Source organism: Patella vulgata, chromosome 6 (genome assembly GCF_932274485.2).
Source record: "Patella vulgata chromosome 6, xgPatVulg1.2, whole genome shotgun sequence".
Taxonomy (NCBI): domain Eukaryota; kingdom Metazoa; phylum Mollusca; class Gastropoda; family Patellidae; genus Patella; species Patella vulgata.
In genome coordinates, this window is record NC_065884.2 from 52,928,789 (window position 1) to 52,952,207 (window position 23,419).

At 34.7% G+C, this 23,419-nt stretch overlaps 1 protein-coding gene across 2 annotated transcripts in view; it reads right to left on the reverse strand.

The window, feature by feature from the left end:
• LOC126824573 (nuclear receptor subfamily 1 group D member 2) overlaps positions 1–23,419 on the reverse strand; it is a 46,565-nt gene that overhangs the window by 6,851 nt on the left and 16,295 nt on the right. For both annotated transcript variants that reach the window (XR_007681566.2, XM_050553813.2), the window contains exons 2-8: positions 13,108–13,269; positions 12,063–12,204; positions 9,282–10,648; positions 6,602–6,698; positions 6,348–6,436; positions 4,581–4,788; positions 3,307–3,522 (exon numbers count right to left, since the gene is read on the reverse strand). Coding sequence is in view for 1 of the 2 variants with exons in the window: in XM_050553813.2 (XP_050409770.1) it covers positions 3,307–3,522; positions 4,581–4,788; positions 6,348–6,436; positions 6,602–6,698; positions 9,282–10,648; positions 12,063–12,204; positions 13,108–13,209 (2,221 nt within the window). In the remaining variant the exon portion in view is untranslated. The remainder of the gene's footprint in view (positions 1–3,306; positions 3,523–4,580; positions 4,789–6,347; positions 6,437–6,601; positions 6,699–9,281; positions 10,649–12,062; positions 12,205–13,107; positions 13,270–23,419) is intronic.

The following is a 23,419-nucleotide window of genomic DNA, read 5'->3' on the forward strand; positions in this document are numbered from 1 at the left end:
GCTGATTCACAAACAACAAAATAATAATAAAAAACCCCCAAGAAACGTGTAGAATGGACTAAATAGGCGTAAACAACTGCCGTACAGTTTGAATTGTTCATGTATTCCATCGAACATAATTGATAAGAAATTACAATATTTTTTTTCAAAAATTGAATATAAATCACTTTACATACATTCATATTACATTAATATGTGCTTTTAGAACCATTTTCATCTATTTTAAGGTTCCAAAAAATAGAGCCATATGTCCTTTAAATGAGTAATCCCAGATATAATTTCAATATATAAAACTGACTGATAAAAGCTGAAGTTTAGCAGCAGACGACCTTGCCTAACTGTCACTTTGTGCCTGTATAGATATTTCTATAGAGACAAATTGAGTTTAACATTTTATGACAAACGCATAATACAATCTTATTTCATGGAGTCTTCGGAAACCCTTGAGGTTAGCTGGGAGACCTACTCCTTGTCACGCAAAAGCTTGGCATCAAAACTGTGCCACTTGACTCAATGGCATGAGGTTAGACAGGAGACCTACTCTTTGTCACGCACAAACCATGCCCCTTGACTCACTGACATATCTTATGATCTAAAACATGCACGTTAATCCATTCAAATACAGATCCCTCCATACATGTGCACAGTGTCAACTTTAGGGTTCTTAATCCATTTTGAAACGAACTGGCCAGAATTGGATCAAATGGGGTCCCGGTAGGAAATGGGTCAATTATAAGCTTCCAGACTTCAACAAAAATAATTCTTGGTAATTTGTTATGGAGAATGTTGTATTCTAATGTATGCGATTACCAAAACAATAAAAAAAAATAGGTACACCTTTTGAAAAGTTTCCATATTTAATTCACGTACCATCTTGAAGTTCACATCAGTAATATTCCTTAATAAATTACTGTCTTCAATTATTGGAAGAAACATTTGTGTTTCATCCATCGATAATCTAAAATATTAGCAATTTTCTACTACTGCCAGTATTAGAAAATGTCGTAGCCAAAATAAGCTGACACGGCACCATGGCATTTCTTCATAATACAATTTGTAGTTTTTTGTCATTCAGGTAACTAGTCAAGTAACTTGCAAAAGTTTTTATTCATTCGACACAATTGTCACGTGACAACCATAACTGAATTTGCTTTAAAATTTGGAATTGGAGATTCTAACGGGAAAATATATTATTAATGACTGTTTCTCAGTGTATTCGGTGTTCTATGTGGGGATTATATTCAATGAAGATTTAAATTTACCTAACAACTGGTCATCGAATCCATCAATGTATGATCCAGTTATTATTGTAATATCTACCGGTACCTGGAATTCATATGGAGCGTGGAAGACGCTTGATTGGCAAACCATGCCGAGATTGTCTTCTTTCACAACGTGAGTTATTTTTACAAAAGCAGCTTACTGAACCTGTTAGGAATAATCAGCAAGTTTGTTTGGGGTTTTTTACCAGATTATCAAAATTACTGTTAAATGTGCTAATCAGGCTACTCGGATTATGAACCACATGGCTGATTCTCACTGTTGTTGTACTCAATGTACTTTAGTCGACAAGCATGTTGATTGACTTCTTAATTAAGACGTAATAATTAACCCGTTGTAATTTAGCTGAAAGTAGATTGATTTATGATACCATAGTGACCGGTTCATTGTTTTACCAATTGGTATATTAAACATCAATTGGCTAAAGCCAACAAAAAACAGCCAATTAAAAACACTGATCAACTTCCCACTGTACTTTTGCCTTTTTTCCAGCGAGTAACAGAATCTTGCAAATGGCATCAGGTAACTTGGAACAACAATTCTCCAAACTGCTTAGTGAATTGAAGCTAAGGAAAGTCAAATTTGTTCAAATGAGACCACCTTCAATCTTCATGTAAAATTCTATGAAAATAATCAGAAATAAGTTATGGTTTTCTGTTTAAAATTTGGTGCCAAATATCTGCCAAGATTTGATGAAAATCAAAAATCAGAAATATAGATGTTGTGTGTTTCATCTATCTAGCTATTGAAAAGTTTGTCAATTGTTGAAATTGTACGTTTGATAACATTATGGCAATGTTTAAAATAGATAGGTTGCCAGGCAATGAAACATATACCCACAGCAGCTAAATTGTCTGAGCAGTCAACAAGGGTTCTCGCATATTTATTCTTTTGTAGGTAATTTGGGGGAATTTACAAGACAATTTCATACAGATCAGATAATAATTTTCGTCATTTGAAGGTTCACAAGGTTCTACAAACTGAAACAAGAGCTTAACTCTGGAAATAATTAACAGAAAATGTTGAAATTTGACAGACTTTTTTCGCTCTTCTAATTTAAATAATGCACATAAATTTCATACAGATCGGATGATAACTTTCGTCATTTGAACAGTCACGGGGTTCACAAAGCAAAACAAGGGTCATAACACTAGAAGTAATTGACGGAAATTGCTGAAATTCAATAAATAATGCATATAAATTTCAAACATCAATCGAGCATTAACAAGGTCGAACAACATGAAACAAGGACCATATCTCTAGAAGTAATCATTGTAAATTGCTGAAATTCAATAGGCTTCGTCATTTCACTAATTTAAATGATGCATATAAATGTCATACATCGGATGATAATTTTTGCCGTTAGAGCAATCAAAAGGTTCAACAAAGTGAAACAAGGGCCATAACTCTAGATGTAATATACGGAAATTGCTGAAATTCAATAGGCATCTTCGTTGCACAAATTTAAATAATGCATATAAATTTCACAAAGATCAGGTGATAACTTTTCGCGTTAAAGCGTTCACAAGGTTCAAAGTGAAACAAGGGCCATAACTCTAGACATAATAGACAGAAATTGTGGAAATTCAAGAGGATTCTTATTTTTACTAATTTAAAGGATTCAAATAAATTTCATAGAGATCGGCATATAAATTTTGATGTTAAGAGTGTTCACAAGGTGGAACAAAGTGAAACAAGGGCCACAACTGTAGAAGTAATTAACAGAAATTGCTGAATTTCAATAGGATTCTTGTTTCACTAATTCAAATAATGCAGGGGCAATGGCAATATACGTCCACATTTCCATTTGGCCGTATAGAAAACAAATTTAGTGATTTTGAACATTTCGCAATGTCACAGAACTTTCAAAATATATTTCATCTCTAAGTTACACACTCTTTCCCGATAAAATCAAAGAGTTTAGAATGATCCAGCAAGTTGTTCTGGACTAATACACAGGCTGAGAAAAAAAGAATAATCATAAAAATAAGAAAAAAAAAATAATACGAATGTTTTATTACAAACCTGCAGTGGGATTAGGATGTTTGGTTACCATGAAACTGGCTGCCATGTCTTTTTGTACTTGATTTATATACGACAGTTGTGGGAAAAGGTTGAAGATGTCTAATAGAGTTTCACATGTGGTATTTGGATGACTAAAACCTATCAACTGTACCAATATATCCACATAATGATAATGTAAAATTTGAACACTTTGACTATTTTCTAACACCAAGTTCTCTGAAATAAAATACAGTGACATGTAAAGTTAATATAAAGTTGGAGTACAATCAGAATGTTGTGTTTTTTTTTAAAGTCTTGTTCATTTGTGGGTAAGAGACCCACTTTGCCGACTTTTGTTGGCTCAATTGATGGTTTAAAACATATCAGTATTCTAACAAAGAATTTGCTGTGTAAGCTTTTCACAATATAAGAAGGTGTGCGTCATGGTGGCTCAGTAACTAAGAATCAGTCTCAGATTGGCTCCGTGTGCAGGCTAGCTAGCCTGACAAGCAACCGTGTCCAATCATGGTACAGAAAACCGAGGTCTCATTGGTGTGCATGTAAAAGAACCCATAACAAGTGAATTTCGAAATAAGAGTAGGCCCTAGTACCGCCATCCACAGTATGGTGTATGCCCATCTGCATGAACCCAGTCAGTGCTGAAAAGTAGGATGTTAAAAAAAAAACTTTTCATTTTACAATATAAGGGGAATAAACTGAATAAAGTTTGTGAAAAAGCTAACTTTAACTAAGTCATGGACAGTTAACTCAACAAATAATTTTCAAAATTAAAAATAGTCACATAATATGTAAATTTCATTAAAATCAGACAGATACTGAAGATTCTATTCACAAGTATTCTTTGTCATTTTTTGCCACGTATACTTCAAACTTTGGATCAGGTTCCCAAGATTTAAAAAAGACATTTAGGTTTATTCAAGGACAAATTGCATCGCCTGATGCGATAAAATTGGATGAAAAGCAAGTGTGGAAGACTGGATGGGCATACAGATCCGGGTGTTAGCTCATCAGGTTTTTCCCGGCGTGGTTCCCCCTTGTCAGTGTGGTGGGCCTGGCAAGGGACAATGTCAAGTCGTTCGGATAGTATGAAAAACTGAGGTCCTGCGTACACATTGACATGCACGTAAAATAACCTTTGACACTTCGAATTTGAAATAAGAGTGTAGGCCGCATAGCACACCTATAAGGCATATGCCCATCTTCAATACAAAAAAGTAGGTCTTTAAAACCCCATTTCACTTCTTTTTATATAAAAATATTTCAAATAGTCTTACCATCATCATATGACATCAGTTTAATTGCTGATAATATGCCAACTTCTAACTCTGTAAGCTTCAGATGGTTAAATTTATCAGCAAATGAAAAAAAGTGCTTTACACGCTCTTTACCAAGAAAGTTCTCCATCCAAAATCTGGTATAGTGTCTTCCATTAGGAAACTTTAAATAAATTTCTCCATCGATAAAAAATTCACTAATTGTTAACTGAAAAAATAAATATATTTTGATATTGTTTTTAATTAAAAATTTATCCTTCAAAATGCCAAATTATTCTCAAATATTATATTTCAGTCAAAACTATATAGACTATTTATTTCAATCCAAGTATAAAATAATTTGTACTGTCTTATGAATATTAACACATCTAGATACAACCAGGACAAGCAAACGTAGGAGAGGATACTATAGTAGGGGTATCCTATGTTGCCTAGATTATTCTGTCATGTCTTGGGGGAGGGGTGGTTCAATAGGTTAACAGATGACATCTTAAGATGTATTATTCAAGTAGTAGGGTTGCATGTCTTCCGTTTTCCTCTCACAGTTAATAGACACTTTTACTGATATTAAACTGAACTATATGTTACTCCCAAAATGACCTACTAGATAGTTTGTGTCTAGTGAATGTTAAATCCCAATTCTTTCTCTCTGTTGTGTCTTGTCTCAAGTTCAGATATGATTCCTACAGACTTGGCTCAATTGCTATAGATGTATGGTTTATATGTCTGAAGTCAACGGCTAAATTCCGGTTTGGAGAGAGAGAGAGAAATGGGGTTTAACGTCCACTCGACACAAACTAGGTCATTTCGGGACTAACATATGGTTTAATTTTATTTACATAATTTGCTTGCGCGTAGGGGTCTTTAGCAGTGGGAGGAAACCGGAGGACCCGGAGAAAACACACGAGGTTGGACAGGCGACCCTACTCCTTGCCACGCACAACCGGGGATTCGAAACCACGCCATTCGACTCAACGACAGACTTTATGATACAGCGCGCGCACGCTAACCATTCAGCCATCCAACCCCCCTAAATTCCGGTTTGGAGTATCCTTTGACACAGAATGTGAATGTTCTGTATTTTAGTTAGATTGTGACTTGGGGAGTGGCAGTGCCTCAGTGAGTAAGATATCGGCTCGATAACCTGGAGGCCCCTCGATTCTGGTGTTTTGGTCGAAAAAGTTCATCAAAATTTTCCGATGTTTTTCCTCCTTGTCAGTGGAGCAGGAAAGAGGGCCTGGTAACGGACAGTGTTTAGTCTTTCTGATTGGACAAAAAAAACGAGGTCCCGTGTAAACCTTCACATGCTTGTAAAAGAGAGAGAGAGAGAAATGGGGTTTAACATCCACTCGACACAAACTAGGTCATTTCGGGACTAACATATGGTTTAATTTTATTTACATAATTCGCTTGCGCGTAGGGGTCTTTAGCAGTGGGAGGAAACCGGAGGACCCGGAGAAAACCCACGAGGTTGGACAGGCGACCCTACTCCTTGCCACGTACAACCGGGGATTCGAAACCACGCCAGTCGACTCAATGACAGACTGTATGATACAGCGCGCACACGCTAACCATTCAGCCATCCAACCCCCCTGCTTGTAAAAGAAGTCTTGACAGTTGGCATTCGCAGTAAGAGTACGCTGTAGTGCTGCTGTCTGAGCAAAATTCCCCTCACAGCACACTGGTGTATATCGGTCTTCATTAGTCCAGTACACGTAAGAGCAGAACAGTAGGACATTAAACCACATATTTCATATTGTAACTTACCATCCATATACTATAATAGGCATGTTTTAACATAGGTTGTTGATCCTCAGCACAAACACTTGTAAAACCAGGCACTGAATTACAAAACCCTATAATAAAACATTAGATAATGTAATATTCAAATAGAGCTAGCCGTTCTTGCTATACTAGTTATAAGTGTCTGAAGTTTCCTATGATATAATGTAAGTAGTCTTAATTGGCAAACAAATGTGGTGGCACACAACTTCAATTACATGTAGAAATAAAACACTCACCAATTATTCGTTTATTAACTAGTGATAATCCATGCATAAGCAATTGCCACACCTCTTTTAATGATTCCTCTGTCTTCACTTCTACTGGTAATGTTTTCTGTGAAAATAAAATATAATTATTACTCAAAAATCCTGAAATATTACAGAAGGAGACACAGAGAGAGAAATGGGGTTTAACATCTAGATCATTTCGGGACTCAAATACATGTATGACTCAATTTCATTTCAATAATTCACTTGACTTAAGGGGTCTTTTTAGCTGTGGGAGGAAACCGAAGGACCCAGAGTAAACCCACTAGGTTGGACAGGCAACATTACTCCTCTTCATATACAAGCGGGGAATCCAAACCATGTCATATTACACATTGGCAGACCTTATGATCTAAAGTGCACACATTAAACCATGCGATAATGGGTGATAACTCTGAAGTATTTCTATACGACTTTATCTCATGAACAAAAATGCTACATGTATATAAAGGCAATCAAAAGATAACTTTACCATCTTGAGCATCCACAAGTTTTTTCAATGTGGTCAGGGGTAATAACTCTGGCAATAATAATTGGAAATTGTTGAAAAACAATCGAGTTCCTTGTCTGATGAAAATAACAACTTAAAACCAATTTTACTTTGGCTTCTAAATAACCACAAAATGTTTAAAAGTAATCAATAACTCTGGCAGCATTTATTGGAAAATGTTGAAAAACAAAAGGCTTCGATCTCTAATAAACTTATAAAAACGATTAGACACACTGTCATCTGGCAACCAGAATACTTTTTTATACTTGGCCTCACAGCTTAGACAAATCTCTAAGTTTTAACCCTGGGTACTATTTAGTTTACGGAGGGCAATGTTTTTGTTTATGCTACATCCCTTGTTATTTACTTTCTGAACGACACAAAACACTCAATGTTTACTTGAGATTATATAAATGATTTTACTCAATTTTGCCAGAAAAAATTAGACAAAAAAGTGCCCTTGAAAAAATGTAAAAGCAATGTACAGTATGATGTAAATTGGGGACCCAAATCCTTCGACTATTCTATAGTGCAAAATTTACCTAGTTGATTTAATATAAATTTTAAAGGAGCTAAACCTTTTTTTCAATTCGATACAAACAAGCCAACACTGAGACTGATATCGATCCTCCATCTAAATCACAAAATAAATAATTGACGCTCTTCTGTCACCACGGTTATGGGTATGACTCTTTACGCAGTCACTCAAAGCATCGCCTCTATCAAAGCATTTACAAATATATTTAGAAACCAGAAAGAATTGGTGACAGAGAACATGTATCAGAAAGAGGGATAATCTACCGGTGTACATAATTAGGGTGACCCACCATAAATAAATATCTCCAAATATCTCGACAATTACGCCACAATATTTATATATATGCCAAGCCTCAAATCAGTTTCACACAATTATAGTCACTAAATAAACGATCATGTTGTACTTAATAAGCTATGACCATTAATCATCTATAAATAATAGACTGAAAACTGGTTCCAAGTTGCGTCCATAACATCCAGACACTTTTGAGTAAAAGATAGGTTACGTGCCCTTGTTTTGAAATTAGTCTCGCTTAACCAGTCTATCGACCATTCTACGTCTGATTGACAGGTCGGGATAATCAAGACTACTTTTTTACGAAACATAACAGAAAGCTAGAACAAGAAATTGAATTTAGAAATAAGCACTTTAGACAACTCAACAATTGTTTTAAGAAACTTGTAAAAGTAAAATGAAACTACTGCTAGTATCATGTTCCTGCTAAAGAAAGTGATTCAGAGATAGTATTTGTACTAAACCAAAAGATGCCACTCTTAACGGTACAGTTAATGATAAAGCAATTTAAAAAATAAAACAAACGTAATTACTAAAGCTGCTGTAATAACCAAGAAGCTAAATTTTACTGCTATTCAAAATCGTCAACAATAGATTTTTTACGGCTGTAATAGTTGATATATTTGTAGAGAATTGCACGTGCCATGGCTATTTATCAAATCAAAGCGAGTGCGGGGTAGTCAGAAATCAGTTCGAGACACGCAACTGAAGCGTGCACATTTAGCCGTGTCGAGACCAACTTTCTGTAAAGTGCACGGGTCATCCTAACATAATCTAATCAGTGATTGAAAATCGCTGACAATTAATATACTTGGTGTGTACAGGCCTTTAGAGTAAAAAGTAGCTGAAGATTTTCTTTTTTGTGAGAGAGAGTTTGGGAAACTCCTATTGGGAAACTCCTGCCAAAATCAGCCGATCTGACCGATTTGCGTAACGGATTAGCCTTTGTTTATTTAGTAATAAGTACAAGTTAATCTAAAAAAAACAGGACCCATAAATATTGATTAAATCCTACAAAGATCCAGCAACTGGACCGAAACTTCAGTCTGTTTGGATCATTCACCATAGTTTCAGTTATCTTGATGGCTTTGCATAAATGTCATCTTCTCTCCAAAATATGCTCCAAATGGCCTCAGCAGCATTGGAGGCAAACTTGCATACATTGCACAAAATTGTGAATTACTCGAACATGGCAGGTATCTAGAGGAAAATCGAATCTGTTTTCAAGCAATGACTTTTGTGGTAAGCAATTACCTAAGTTAATTAACCACATTGTTAAATTATGAATATTAAGAAAGAATAAACATATATTGTATATTATGATTTACCTTTTCTTTGAAAAAGTGTTGATTAGAAATTCTAGTTTCACGTAATACCACATGATATGTATCCATTGCTTTTTCTATTTGAGTAACAGTTTTAGTCATCCAATCAGCCATTTCTAATCTTTTATTGTTACTGCGTTTTATCATCGCATAAATGTCTTCCATTGTATATCGTTTATGACCGGTTAATTTAATATAATATTCCATATCTAAAACAGGTTCAGCTTGCGGCTTTTCATGATCGTCAAACAGAGTGTCTGACACACTTGAATGGGAATCCATTCTACTGTTTGTGCTGCTATGTGAATTATGGTCTGTTTCAGAATATTGTATACCTTGTAAACTGGGAATTGTGGGCATTGGGTTATCATTTGTCCTTGAGGGTTCTTGTTGATGATGATGGTGCCCCGTATTTGTTGTACTATAATTTGGCATGGTGTGTAAGTTACTAGGCTGGGGATCGGACAAAACACTTAAATCTAATTCCTCTTTCTGTTCTGGTGGATAAAATAATGATGCACTGTCATTTGCGGTTTGGTTATTACCATTATACACTTTAAGCTGGTGTAGATCGGGGGTCGGTTGAGAAATATATGCTCGGTTATCATCACAGTCCATAGAACTTATCAGTTGACCATTTAAAGCAGTAACGCTATCTTCTCTCTCGTAATTTCTACATTGTGGCCAACTTTTCATCTCCAAAATCGAGTCATCATTTTCGTCTTCTGATATACTCTGTATTCCTACATCCTGGAGAACTTTTAAATTGGAATTGTACTGACCGATGGTACAATTTTCTGCCAAATGTTGAAGTATGCGATCTTTGATATGCTTACCACCCCTACGCTCCACTGCCTGGTCAAAAAGGACTTTCATAACATCGGGACTATAATGAGAGCGACTGCTTGTAGAGCAGCTACTCTCGTCACTACTTGGTGTAAACGTATTGCGTGGAATGTGAGAGAAACCCGAATTTTCGTAAAGCGAAGAGGAGGAGGAGGAGCCAGCGGGGTACTTGGAATCATGTTTGACTTGTTGGTCTTCCAACACTTGCGGTACGGGAGGGAAGCTGTCCCACGTGCTTAAAGAGGTGATCTGTATATCATTATAAGTGTCCAGATGATTGTGTGTATATGAGGAATTACTAAATACATTGTGTTTATCACAAGAAGGATAGGTCATCTCTGATTCCTCTTTTATATTTATAGTCTGTGTACCATCAGCTAAGTGTGAATGGTTATTTTGAAAATTTGTTTCTCGATCTTGAAAATGCTCGGGTGATGACACATCCATATGTTCCTCAGGTATATGCCGAGCTGCTTCAAGCGCCTTCTCTTTTTCAATTTTTGGAATGCGTCCCATTTTAACAGCTGAAAAATAAATTCAATTTCATATTAATTTATGGAATCATTTCTGTTTGGTTTTTATTCTTACACCCACAACAGTCAAGTCCTACGAGCAGTCCACAAAGGTCGTTCCATATCTTTTCTTTAGTGGTTTAAGAGATTAAGTTGTCAACTGTTTATGTCTGACAAAGTAAAGGTAAAGAATAAATTACAATTATAAACCACAGTACACAATCAATAACTTTTGGTCTTAAAAATGTCTTAAAGAGATAAACCCACTGTAACCCAGATATCATTTAATCTTGTGTAGCTAGCACTAATTTCTTTCATATTCGTTTGATATTAAATCTTTCTTTATAAATTCTTAAAAATCATTTAAAATCACCCCAAATTATCTAATTTGTACTCGTGTCCAGTTAAGCTAATTGATTAATTTTGATAATGAGTGTCCAATTTACAAGTGTTCAAAAACTGCTCATTATACATCAATAATCAATTGGGTTGTTTATTTTTTTAACAGTGATCGAGAAATTAAACACTTGTAAATTGGACAGTCATTATCAAAATTAAATGGTCCGCATTAAACTGGACACAAGTACAAAGTAAGATGATTTTTGGTGATTTTAAACGATTTTTGCGAATTTATAAACAATAATTTGATATTAAACGAATGTGAAAGAAATTAGATCTAAATACACAACATTAAGTGATACCCAGAGTACAGTGACCCTGGCCAAATGAAACTTAAGATTAATAAGCCTCTACCCTTTTACTGGTAATTTCTAAATATTGCAGTAAGAACACATCCCTCAACTGCACTACTTTCTGTTGTCTGCTGCCGCTCTGCTATATATTAATATGATATAGTATATCAATCACCCAGGGCTATCGGAAACCTCACTCCAGCCGTTACTCTAGCCCAGATTAACCAGTGGGACTATTTCTACTAAGACAACATTATTCATACTGACTGACTTTGCAAAGGTAGGATCTACTAGTCTTCATTATCAATCGCTTGGTCACAAAAATATTTACAGATATGTTCCCTCAAGCTAAATTAGGTCATCTATTCCAACCACAAAATATTTGTTGTGTCTCAGAAAAACATAATTGTAGGTTTAAAGTGATAAGACTAATAAAATATGAAAGAATTCCTCTCCTGTCAAAAGACAGATTTGACAAAAATATGGTTTATGTGCAGGAACCATAGGTCAAGAGTTGCCTGCCTTGTTGCCTGCCTTTACATATTTATGTAAATGCCATGATATTTGTACTTTTTGATTTTAAGATACACCCTTTAATCGAAGATCATGTAATTAGAACCTAGAATCTCAAAGAAACATACCAATATCATTAAAAAATCAATAACTTTTTAATTACCTTCAATGATTATTTGATTGTTTTAGACTGCTTCAAAAATAAATATGTTTTAACCTACCATCTATGGCCATTCCTCTGTCTAAACATTTCTTAAAGCGACACGCCTTACATCGGTTTCTATTCTGTGGGCTAATGATACACTGCCCTCCAAAGAAGCATTTATATTTCTCCCCTTTTGGAATACTTCTACGAAAGAAACCCTGAAACAGACAAAGCAAGAAACAACATGAACATCAACTATTTTAACTTAATAAAACAAGCTAAGGGCTTTAATATTACTTTAAAAGAGTCTCTTTCATACAAACATTGTTTTTTTAAGGATCATCTGTCTGTATCCATTTCCCGATTTACAATGTATCTATAGGCTTGGCTTGAAACATACTTCCATCTTCCTCTAGTCGTGAGTGTGGGAGATTGGGAGTGGTTTCATAAGTGGAACAGCCTATACATGTATATGCTTCTCTTATCTAAATCTGGCACGGTACGAAAGGCTATGCACAGTAGGTTAATATTTTTAACTCGCTAGAATATCTGAGTTGTGGTCAATTATCTCATGAAATTATTACTGAAAATACTTATATCAGTGCTACCATATTTTGTTTGGTTGCAGGTATGTAGAGCACAATTTTTTTTCCAGCTCTTGGCTTTTTACAATGTTAATCAACAACTATGCCCAGGCAAGCAAAGTTTCCTAAGGAATCAAATATTTTACATTCTATAGTCAATAGATATATAGCGAATACAATTCTGACTCCTGCTAAGAAGCTTGGAACCCACATAACCCCAATTAGGATCACCTTTATGATTGGGGGGGGGGGGGGAATAAGATTTTTCGGGTCGACAGTTAACGTGAAAGAAATTTTAATATAATATTTTTGAGGAATATAAAGTACCCGAAATCTGATGAATTTTTGGTCTGGAGCCACTCTGCATTGTGCAACAGTTTTCGTGAATCAATCAATATTTGCTTCATCAAATATTCGGGAATCTAAACTTTAATATTGTACACCTACAATATTTACCTAATTTACATTTATATTTAAGTATAACACGTCAAATAACAATTCCAAATGGCAAGTCTCAGAAAATATTTATCATATTACCTTACATCCTTCACAAGTAGCAACTCCATAATGGACTCCTGTTGCCTTATCATTACAAATACGACAATCCCCAAAGGGAAAGGGAATAGCCCCAACTGGCATAATTACTTTCTAATTAATCTCCTGGGCTTGTAATTTGTTTAAGACATCATTTCTCATTCCCTGAAAGATATAAACACATATATTAGAACCAACAAATTAATGAGTTTTGAGTAGTGTTATAATTTTGCCCAGTATTACAATTTTTCAGAATCAATAAGCTCAAAGAAACTGAAAATAAACCCCAGACTATTTAGAATATTAAAATCAGAAAAAAATTAGATTGTAAGATGTACGCTGTCATTACCAGGTATTTCAATTTTCAATACCTGGTATGGGGTCCAAGATAGGTACGGCAGCCAAGTTGTCCGAGCAGTCCACAAGTTGTTGCATTGTGAATCTTTAGGTAAATAAATTCCAAGTGTTTGTCATCTTTCATTAATTTGAATAATGCATATCAATTAGAAATTGATTGGATGATAACTTCACAAGACTCGATGAAGTGAAACATAGGTCATAACTATGGAAGATTGTCGTTAGAACACCCACAAAATACCTTAAAGTGAAACAAGAGCCGGAAGCAAGTAATGGAAATTGATGAACCAGTGAACGGACATACAGATGGATGGATGCAGGGAGGGAAGGTCAATATACGACCACATTCCCATATGGGTATATAGAAATGTTGATGTTTAAAACTATTTAAATATTTACTCAAATGAAACAGATTTTGTGACAAAACGATATTTTGTGTGTGTTTTGAACTTGTGTTTCTTTCTAAGAGTTGTTCTGGTACTTTTTTTGTATGTTTCACAAATCTAAGACTTGTTTAAAATACTGTTAGGAATTCGGATGTCCTACCACATTCCTTAGATACATCAGACATTTTTTCTTATTAGAAAGTCAATAACACTACTGTTTGTGTCTTAAGTCTTCGTTTTTTGGGGGCATCAAAATTTAAGAAAAGAATTTAAACTATGTTTTGTATATTTATTATAATTGATGAGTCCCAGATGTTTATTGTAATTGATGAGTCCCATATGTTTATTATGAAATTATTGAGTGTAAAATCCAAAACCTATTTCTAATATTGTAAAAGTTTAAATTGTTTCAAGATTGTACATGTATATCTGCTTAAGAATAACAAAATATACCTTCAATTATCTACATGAACATGTACTACAAATTTCCAACTGTTACCAAGCAACAAGCCAATCCATTCAACATTCATGGACTAGAACTGTACTCTAGGCACTAATTATGGGAAATCGTTGAAAATCAACAGTCATAGACTAAAACTGTACTCTGGCACTAATAATGGGAAATCGTTGAAAATCAACAGGATTCTTCATCTTATGACCTTAAACACTGTGTATAAATTTAATGTCAAACGGATATTAACTTCAGCGTCTAGAGCACCCACAAGATATTTCAAAGTGATCAAGGGCCATAACTCTGGCATTTGTTGTCTTTTTGTCTCCTGACCTGAAACACTGTGTAGGGCCTATAAAATTAAAGTTAATCCGATATTGAATTTAGACTCCAGAGCATTCACAATCTGATAAAAACAGAATTTGGTCCACTTGACATGGAATGACCTGTATAGTGTATATATAGCCCTCGTCTTCGTTAGCCCAGTTGGAACAAAACAGTAGGATGTTAAACCCCATTTCAATTCAATTCAAAAGTATATATAGCCATCTAATAATTTGACTATACTTACAACATAAATAATTTACTTCTTCCATATTTTTTTTTTTTCAAGTATACATTTATGTATATATTTTTATGGAGAGGGGATCTATAGGCTACCCTTTCTCCAATCCAGTTTCTGTACACGTATATAAATATTGTCTAAAAATAGATGGAACCCAAATACTGTGTAATCAATGTTGCAACATACATGTACTACTATCTATATGTTAGCTATCTATATGATCAGCTTTCAAGGCCATCGATTTTATATTATCATTCTTACAAAAAAAATCTAGGACAATATTCTTATCTCATTGCTATATTTCAAACACTGGTTGACCAAATTTGTAATTATATGTTTATATTCCTGGCAAGGCTAAAAGGTCTGGGAGCCACTGTGGCTAAATCGGTGAGACTTGACTCACTATTCTAGAGGTTGTGGGTTCGCTCCCGTGTTGGCTGAGAAAGTTCATCACCATTTTCCGGCATGGTTTTCCCTTGTCAGTGGTGCAGGACGGAGGGCCTGACAATGATAGCTGCCCAGTCATTCGGATGGGACGGAAAAAAAAAGGTCCAGTTTATTCATTGAGGTGCATGTAAAAAATCGATTGACATTTGGAATTCGATATAAGAATAGGCCATAATGTTGCTGCCCAGGCAAAATTTCCCTCATAGCACACTGTATGGCGCATTCCCGTCTTCATTCGTCGAGTCGGAGCAGAAAAGTAGGACATTAAACCCCATTTCATTTCATTTTTAAAAGGTCTGTGTGACTGCTACTCTTCTAGTTTAATATTGCCAGGAGTTTTAAGTAGCTAGTCTGAAACTAAGTCAAATTACCCTGATTGATTTTCAGTATAGATTGCAAAAATGACCTTTAGATCAATGAAATGATGCAATCCCTATCCTTATCCTTAACAAATATATTGAAACACAAAGAAAACACCCCAGCTTTAATGTGATGTTGGTCTGATAGTAGGTTGGACATTTACCAACACAAGACAAACAACAAATTTACTTTACAGTGAAACAAGGGGTAAAAATCACATATCAGTAAAGTTAATGTGTGTGTTCACTTCTAGAAGCAATGGGATTGTTTGCATGATTGTAGGCGGGACATTTCCCAACTCAAGAAAATCATCTACAACACAAAGGAGTCATAACTTTACAATGAAACCAGGGGTAAACATCAAATATCAGTAATGTTAACGCGTGTGTCCATCTCTAGAAGCAACTAATGTCATGCAATGTCTCAGAATGGAGGAAAGACTCGAAAGGTTGCTTGTGTGATCCTTTTCTGCTTTTTGGGAGGGTGAGGCTGAAGGGTCTAACATGTGCACCTACACATGACATGGAGGAGGAGGATTGCCTGTCCAACCTTGTGGCTGTTCTCTTGGTCCTCTGGTTTTCTGCCACTGCTAAAAAAAACCTATGCGCAAGCGAATGACTGAAATAAAACATAACCAAGTTAGTTCCAAAATGACCTATATTTGTAAATGGATAATAAACCCCATTTCTCTGTCTGTCTGCTCTCATTAAAATACTGATGCAATGCCCTGTTGAATTAATGTACTGGCACATTCTCAGTGATCTGGTGTCAATCTTATAGCACATGGTTGCATCTTCCACAGAACCGTCGGGAGTTGTATTGAACCTAGATTTATAAAAGTCACATTTCATAACACGTGTCTACATCATAAAATCATGTTTTTCAAAATATCCATTCTATTGAATTAATTTTTTTGTGTTTAAGAGAATTGAACTGTGATGAAAACATCATTCTAACATATTATCATCATTATCTGATATTACATTCAGAATTTCAAGATGTACAATCATCCATTTATAAATGTTTTTCAGGGTAACGATTAATATGTTTGTATTTCTAGCAAAACTTCTCCACAGAGACAAAAGCCAATGATGAAAATCTGTAGCATGAAATGAAGCATAATCCATGATCCTGTCAAAGAATATTTTCAAGAGTGATTTCATAACATTAAGCTACATTTAACAATCAAGTTAACTTTTCTAACTCTCTATTTCCTTATCTTAAGTTTGATCAGCTTAAAGTATATACTCGTTTCTAATGTTAAGTTTACTAACTCTCTAGTTTCTGATTTTAAGTTTGATCAGATGAAAGAACATAGTATATACTCATTTCTCCTGATATTAATTGTCTAGTTTTTAAAGATGAATTTGGTGCCACTTGCATCCAGAGATGGCAGAGGTGGCAGAGAAGGAACAGGTGGGCTTGGTGGCACGACAACTCCAGGCATCCAATTAACGGGGTGTATCAGATCAAAGATATTAAACTTATTTGTAGCTTCCACACAAATCATGACTAATTAGTTTCTCTCAGTCATGTGTAGTTATAGCTATTCCAGAAGTGGCATCACACAAAATAAACAACAACAATGGCGTCAGAAAAGACAAATTATAAATGTTTCACGTCTAAAACACATCTCCCCACATCAATATAATCAGATATGAAAATGCAGTCTAAACTGGATGTCATCAAGCATTTTGTATTTTGTTTTGTTGTCACTTATGACCACCAGAAATGTAAAGCGATTAACTTTGGCTTTATTTAACACTACAGACAGAATAAAATGGTTTTAACAGATTAAGAACTACATATCAGGAGGTGTTTTTTTTTTTTTATCATGACAACTTCCAGAAAAGATTCGCCAACAGTGTGAAAGATTTAGGCATTCAATTTATTTTTGTAGTCTGAGAGGGGGTATTATAATCTAACTTCAATTTGTTTCAAATGAGTAAAAAAGAAAACACTGAAAAACCTCTTCCCCATAACCAAATAACACTAAGTAAATGATTGCAAACAATACATTTTTCATATACCACTAATATGTAGGTCAACATATTACATATATACACCTATACATGTATGTACTGTACTTATTACTTATATTTCTTAAGAAGTATATACATGGAGTACTGTAGCTTACAAATCTACTATTCATTTAGTCATAGGTTCTCAAGTGGTTTTCACGACAAATAAATACAACACTTAATCTATATTATTTCAAAGCAAAAATAAAATAAATAAGCATAACATCCTTAAATAATTCTTCTATGTGCTTTGTCATTCTTTGAATGGCATTTAGGAATTGGAACATAATCAAATAAAACCATGTTTATGGATAACAATTACAGTAAACTTCACATAAGTTGGACCTAAGTGGACTGACCAATTTTATCCGAGTTAAATGAAGATCAGAGTTATCTGAAGACCGAAATTCAATCTTAGCACGATTAGAAATAACCTGCAAGAGACGGATAATAAATGATTCAAACGCACATTCAAGCTTTTGTTTGTATGTGCAGGTAGATAACTTCCATTTTGTCGTCATCTTTGAAAAAATGTCCTAAATTTTCCCGTACAGCAGACAGCGAGTTTGGAATTTTCCTGGGAAATTCTATTATTGCATCGCATCAAATAGGCTGATTTGAGTCAAAATGAGAGGAAAGTATTTTGGGGCTCTGTGCATGGAATACCTAACCACCTTTTAGACCTTTGGGGTGAAACTGACAGTGAAATTCTGAACATACTGCCGATCCGAGCCGGAATTAGATCAAATGGACCGAACATTATACGAATCCGATTTATGCGAGGTTTACTGTACTATATTAATTGTTGATATAATTACATGTATATGCTTGATAACGACTTGTGAAATCTTGTTGAAACAGCTTGGTGTAATAAACTATTGTAATTTAATATCCATAAATAATTTTGCTTGGTGTAATAAACTATAGTAATTTAATATCCATAAATAATGTTTAGAATAGTAATTGCTTATAATACAGGACTTGCATATAATATATGTAAGTAAACATATCTATATCTGGTTTCCAAGGTCGCATAATGTTTAAAGTCAGAAGGTTTTCTTTAATTTTCTGGTATTCAATCAAAATCATCCATATATACATGTACATGTAAGAATTTAATTTGTAGATAAGCAAAAAATGTGTCACTTTACGAGTCAATCTACCTGCTAGTCCAATTGTATACCAAGAAATTTAGATATCTAACTTAAAGGTCCTGTCACACTTATTCTGAATCTGCAGGAATCAAGCAGAACCAGCCAGAACGAAGAATTCTCAAAATTCATGCCAGGAGGGAATTTCAAATTGACCAAAATTCTTACAGCTTTGATAGAATGCTGTTTGAATACTTAGACTGTGTTTACGAACACGCCTTGAATGATTCTTGCATATTTTGGGTGTATTAGCCCTTGAATGTAGCTTGAATGTAGTTAAAACACAGGAGAAATATTTAAAATGTTGTTAGAATCCAGTCAGAAAATTCAGAATGCATCTTGAATACTGTACTATTACCGTCCGAAGTCTGGTTGAAAAGTGCCTCAAATGCTGTCAGAACACTCCCAGAATGGCTGCCAAATATGGTTCGAACATCCAAGAATTCAAACAGAATGCAGCTCAAATACTTAGAATGTACCTAGAATATAACAGAAGTAGATTCCGACAATAACCGAGATGCATTCGAAGTGCATTCCGGCTCATACAGGACCAGGCAATATTTGATGTGGCTTGTCGTTATTGTTATCTGAAAGTTTATTTCTAATGATCATCAAAAATAAATTGCATAAAAAGCCCAAAATAATAAAGTTACAAACTGTCAACAACAATTCGGCCATATGAATATCTATAATCATCCATATGTCTTAGCATTAGAGTGATGTGTGATCCATAACAGCACCATCATGAAGATTTATATTATTTAAAAAATGCTTGGCCTAAAATTTCTTGCCTATATAGTGTGTTCAGCAACAAGTTTTTCTCGGTAAAGAGATGTATTGACACTATTGACTGTCACGGGAATACATCTTTTAACATAAATAAATAGAACCATCATACCATATATATACATACATTTTGGTTATTCCATTCTTATAGTTCCAACCTCGTTGGTTTTCTCAGGTCCTCCGGTTTCCTCCCACTGCTAAAGACCCCTACGCGCAAGCGAAATATTGAAATAAAATTAAACCATATGTTAGTCCCGAAATGACCTAGTTTGTGTCGAGTGGACGTTAAACCACATTTCTCTCTCTCTCTCTCTCTTATAGTAACTGCAATCTTCAACAAAGGAAAACACAAAGTGTCTCCATTTCTTCTATCAAATACAACAGCATATGATGATCAATCATTTCACTCAATACAAATACACTTTAATTCTATAATTCTATCCTCCCAAAAAATATTGATTTTAACTTTAGTACGGAGCAAGAACAACTGATGGTTTAATCTATACATGTACTGGGTATTTAAAATTGCTCTATATCTATTTGTTTTGCTTAAACAGTCTATTGGAAATATTTATTGATAGATTATAAGAGTGAACTGAATTCAATAATAATAATGGCTAACAACTGGTTAAATTTCATAACACATGATCCATATAAATACTTATTACAGTATATCTTTTGTAGTAGGAAATTCATGGACTAAAATGTGTGTTAATGATGCTAGATCTCAGCATGTGATAATCTATAATTAATCTATATACAATTTGTTTGTTATAGGAAATCAAACTGTGGAACCCATGAATATTAAAATAACTATAAATAATCATTTTTTACAAGAAATTTAATGGTGCTAATTATTTTAATGTGAACCTTTTTTAACAGGAAATAGATAATTATTGAATTAGTATGAAAAACACTCATTACAATATAGATCATTTTGGGATAAACATGTATATTTTTTTTTAAACAATATTTATTCTCAGAAACTGGATTGGAGAACAGGCAGAAGCCTATAGACCAGTTTTCTATATGGTATATAGTAGTTTGATAACAATTGCATGTGGTGGTCATTAGAAGTGTGGAAAATACATACAGTTCACAGACAGTAATTGCCAGAGAAATCTCTCTCTAGCCATTGCATTGATGCACTTGGGGTTTGTGTCTATTTCCATCGTTCAATTAAATCTCTCCTGAGCTTCATTGTTCGAGAGAGAGAGAGAGAAATGGGGTTTAACGTCCACTCGACACAAACTAGATCATTTCGGGACTAACATATGGTTTAATTTTATTTCAATAATTCGCTTGCGCATAGGGGTCTTTAGCAGTGGGAGGAAACCGGAGAACCCGGAGAAAACCCATGAGGTTGGACAGGCGACCCTACTCCTTGTCACATACAACCGTGGATTCGAAACCATGCCCGTCAACTCAATGATAGACTTTATGATACAGCGCGCACGCTAACCATTTAGCCATCCAACCCCCCTTCATTGTTCGAAGTTGTAGTTTGATTCTATGAATTTTGTTGAAACAATTGACATATTCATAACATGATAGTCTGTTTCTTTGATTAAATGTATTAAAAGATTGTGAAAATATTGTTCATCTTCTTTAATAGATTCTACATGACAATGTATACATTTCAGCATTTTGGATAGCCTAGTTTATCACAAAACAATTTTTCTGTAATATTCTGCTAGTCTGTGGTTAATCCCTCATTATGAATTTCGCCCGTTTTGACGTAATGTGTAGCTGTGTACTGTGAGGAAGTAAGTTTTTACACCTACAAAACATTAAAAGATGGTTTTGTGATACGCATGTCTTTGTTTTTCACAACTCCTATTACTGGTGTCACTGATTGGATCCCATCAAAGCTTATGTTATATAAATGGTTTTGGATTCCTCTCTTTCTATTTTTAATGTGATGTAATGTAGCTGCAATTGTCATTTTGCACTTTTTAGAGCTCTGGTTAAAGATACATTATGGAAGATTTAGATAACGAGCTGACCATTCTTGCTATAATAGCTCAAAAGTAGATAATGTCAAATGAAACTATTGAAAATTTCATTCAAATTACTTCATTCTGAGCCAAGTTTCCACTGTTTGTAGTTTTGACAAGATGTGTGCATTGTGGTAACCAGGGCACTGGTATATTCGAGACTTAGATTCGCTTTCCCATTTTTAAATTAAATTTTTAAATGTCGAACCGTTCTAATCTTATTAAAATTTTGATTATCCGATGCCATCAAGAGTTGATTATGGTCTTGTTTTGTTAATAAATGTCTAATTAATAATTTAGATAACATTTTAGGCCTAAAGAAAAAAACTGCAATACATGTTGGCAGATTTAGCTCTAGCATAATGTATGTTTAATCCTGATTGATTTGGGACGGGAATCATCAGTCAGTCCATCGTTGTTTGAGTGTCATTAGATCTAATCAAACAAAATACGGCAAGGAATGTGGGTAGATGTTGGCGAAAATATTTCGTCTCATGTCCAATTATGGGAGTTCAGCCACTTGCTTTGATATGCAGGGTTGTTCAATATTGTTGGTAATTTAATCCAATTCCACTTGATTTCTAAAAAATTTTAAAAATTAAATGGAAAAAGGTAATTATTGCCATACAATAATGCTCTACTTCCACTTAGCTCTTAAGCAATCAAATGTGAACCACTCCCACGAAACCAGGCACTTGTCGCACAACTTCATTTTGTACTACGGGCACAAAAGCATAAACTGTATGCCTTCTTGTTGCTGTGAATGAGCCAAACTCCAGATGATACGACAAATTTAAAGATAAGTTGCCAGGCAACAAAACATACGCCCACAGCAGCTAAATCGTCCACAACAAGAGTTGTCACATATTTTTACTTTTTTCGGTAATTAAACATTTATAATACATTAAAATCTGATAAAGAGTAACAACTAATTAAGTAATTATCAGAAAACCATTAGAATTTGTTTGGTTTTTATAAAGTTCTGCCCCATGCTAATGTTTAGTATAGAAAACTTTTAACATCATGGATTTAGTTGTTCAAGTCATAAAAATTCATTGAAAATCAATATACTTGTTCGCCTCAAGACCTTAAACTCTGTGTATCAATCTGAAGTCAATCGGATGATAACGTTAGCCTCTAGAGCGTCAGAAGATTTTTCAAAGTGATCAAGGGCCATAACTCTGGCAGTACTTATCAGAGAGAGAGAGAGAGATAAATGGGTTTTAACATCCACTCGACACAAACTAGGTCATTTCAGGACTAAGATATGGTTTTTAAATTTTATTTCAATAATTCGCTTGCGCATAGGGGTCTTTAGCAGTGGGAGGAAACCGGAGGACCCGGAGAAAACCCACGAGGTTGGACAGGCGACCCTACTCCTTGTCACGTACAACCGGGGATTCGAAACCAGGCCAGTCGACTTAATGACAGACTTTATGATACAGCGCGCGCACGCTAACCATTAAGCCATCCAACCCCCCCCCAGTACTTCGTCTCATGACATTAAACACTGTGTATAAATTTAAAGTCAATCGGATATTAACTTTAGCCTCTAGAGCGTCCACAAAATTTTTTGAAGTGATCAAGGGCCATAACTCTGACAGTAATTATTGGAAATCGCTGAAAATCAATAGGCTTCTTCGTCTCATGGCCTTAAACACTGTATATAAATTTAAAGTCAATCGGATATTAACTTTAGCCTCTAGAGCGTCCACAAGATTTTTTGAAGTGATCAAGGGCCATAACTCTGGCAGTAATTATCGGAAATCGCTGAAAATCAACAGGCTTCTTCGT